This window comes from Bidens hawaiensis, unplaced genomic scaffold (assembly GCF_021521415.1).
Source record: "Bidens hawaiensis isolate Kalapana, Puna unplaced genomic scaffold, B.hawaiensis_p1.1 tig00029918_1, whole genome shotgun sequence".
In the NCBI taxonomy this organism is placed as follows: Eukaryota; Viridiplantae; Streptophyta; class Magnoliopsida; order Asterales; family Asteraceae; genus Bidens; species Bidens hawaiensis.
The window spans coordinates 44,994-46,641 of record NW_027494976.1 but is presented as its reverse complement, the minus strand read 5'-3'; the positions used below and the strand labels follow the sequence as shown (position 1 = coordinate 46,641).

At 41.3% G+C, this 1,648-nt stretch overlaps 1 protein-coding gene across 1 annotated transcript; it reads left to right on the top strand.

Moving 5' to 3' along the window:
• Positions 1–504, top strand: LOC143579708 (uncharacterized). The gene has a single exon (XM_077062939.1). It carries the CDS (start codon positions 1–3, stop codon positions 502–504), a length of 504 nt encoding a protein of 167 aa, XP_076919054.1.
• Positions 505–1,648: the final 1,144 nt, after the last annotated feature.

Below are 1,648 nucleotides of genomic sequence, written 5' to 3'. Positions count from 1 at the left end.
ATGGCTGAATATACCAGCATGCTACCTACCGCCCTTACCCCGATCCCTGTCTTTAAGGGTGATGGGTATGAGTACTGGAGCATTCGAATGAAGACCATCCTAAGATCACGTGATCTTTGGGACCTGGTGGTAACTGGATTTGATAAAACCGAACAAGACTTGAACAAATTGAAGGCTGCCCAGAAACGTGATGCTTATGCTATGGCAGTTATTCAGCAAGCCGTTCATGATCAATTGTTTTCTCGTGTCGCTGCTGCATCTACAGCCAAGGAGACATGGGAAATCTTGAAGATGGAGTTTGAGGGAGATTCTCAGGTTAAGTCTGTAAAACTCCAGGGTTTGAGACGAGACTTTGAGAATCTTGCTATGAAAGAGGGTGAATTAATTGGTGAATATTTTGGAAGGGTCATGGCCATAGTCAGTCAAAAGAGAGCTTATGGTGAAGTCATTACTCACCAATCCATAGTTGAAAAGATACTACGCAGTCTTACTACCTTCTATTGAAGTATCCTATGACCTATCCAAACTTACCCCTGTGAAACTCATGGGATCTTTATAGTCCCAAGAAGAGAGGATTAATAGTCGAACTCTTGAAAAGGTGGAGAAGAGTGAAGAACAAGCTCTTCAAGTTGTTCAGCCACACAACAACTCTGGTGGGACCAGAGGAAGAGGCTGAGGTATGACTAGAGGTCGTGGAAGAGAGAGAAGCATAGAAAGAAATTGTGCCCCTCAATGTTTTCATTGCAATCAGGTTGGCCACTTGAAGAAAGATTGCTGGTACCTTGATGAACCTCAAGCAAATGTGGCTGCTGAAAATGAAGCACAAGAAGAAGGTCATGATGAACAAAGGCTATTCATGGCAATGACTGATCATGCTGGGGATCAGTACTTATTAATGGCAAAGGATCAATCCAGCGGTAACTCTAATGCCCTTTGGTTCTTAGATTCTGGGTGTTCCAATCATATGACAGGAGCAAGAGAGATGTTTACTCAACTTGACGAGTCATACAAGCTATCTGTTCGTTTGGGTGATAAGAAAGAGCTGGCCATTGAAGGGAAAGGTACGGTTAAAATTAACACTGGTAATAATACATTTCGTTTGTTAGATGATGTGTATTTTGCACCAAAGCTGGAATACAACCTTCTAAGTGTGGGTCAATTGATTAAAAAGGGGTATTCATTATTGTTCGATGATGGGAAATGTGTGATTAGAGCAAAAACAACAAATGCCATCCTAATGACTGTCCTAGTTGCACCTAACAACATGTTTTTGTTAGATGCTTCCAAGGCAGTATACGGGAATCAGTCTAACAATAAAATGGATGAAACAACTAGAATATGGCATTTGAGATATGGGCACTATCATTGTCACGGTCTTAAACTTCTTCATGATAAGTCAATGGTGCATGGGCTGCCTAATATCAGACCCATTGACTCTTGTGAAGGTTGTGTTATGGGTAAACAAAGCCGTGACTCCTTTCCTTCAAAGTCTTGGAGAGCCTCTAAGAAACTTGAGTTGATCCACACTGATGTATGTGGTCCAATGCAAGTTTCCAGTTTGGGGGGTAATAAGTATTATCTTTTGTTTATTGATGACTATACTCGCATGTGTTGGGTGTATTTTATAGCTAACAAATCTGATGCCTTT

Excerpts from the sequence above, each read along its gene's own strand:
- LOC143579708 (XM_077062939.1), top strand. The coding sequence starts at position 1 with ATGGCTGAATATACCAGCATGCTACCTACCGCCCTTACCCCGATCCCT.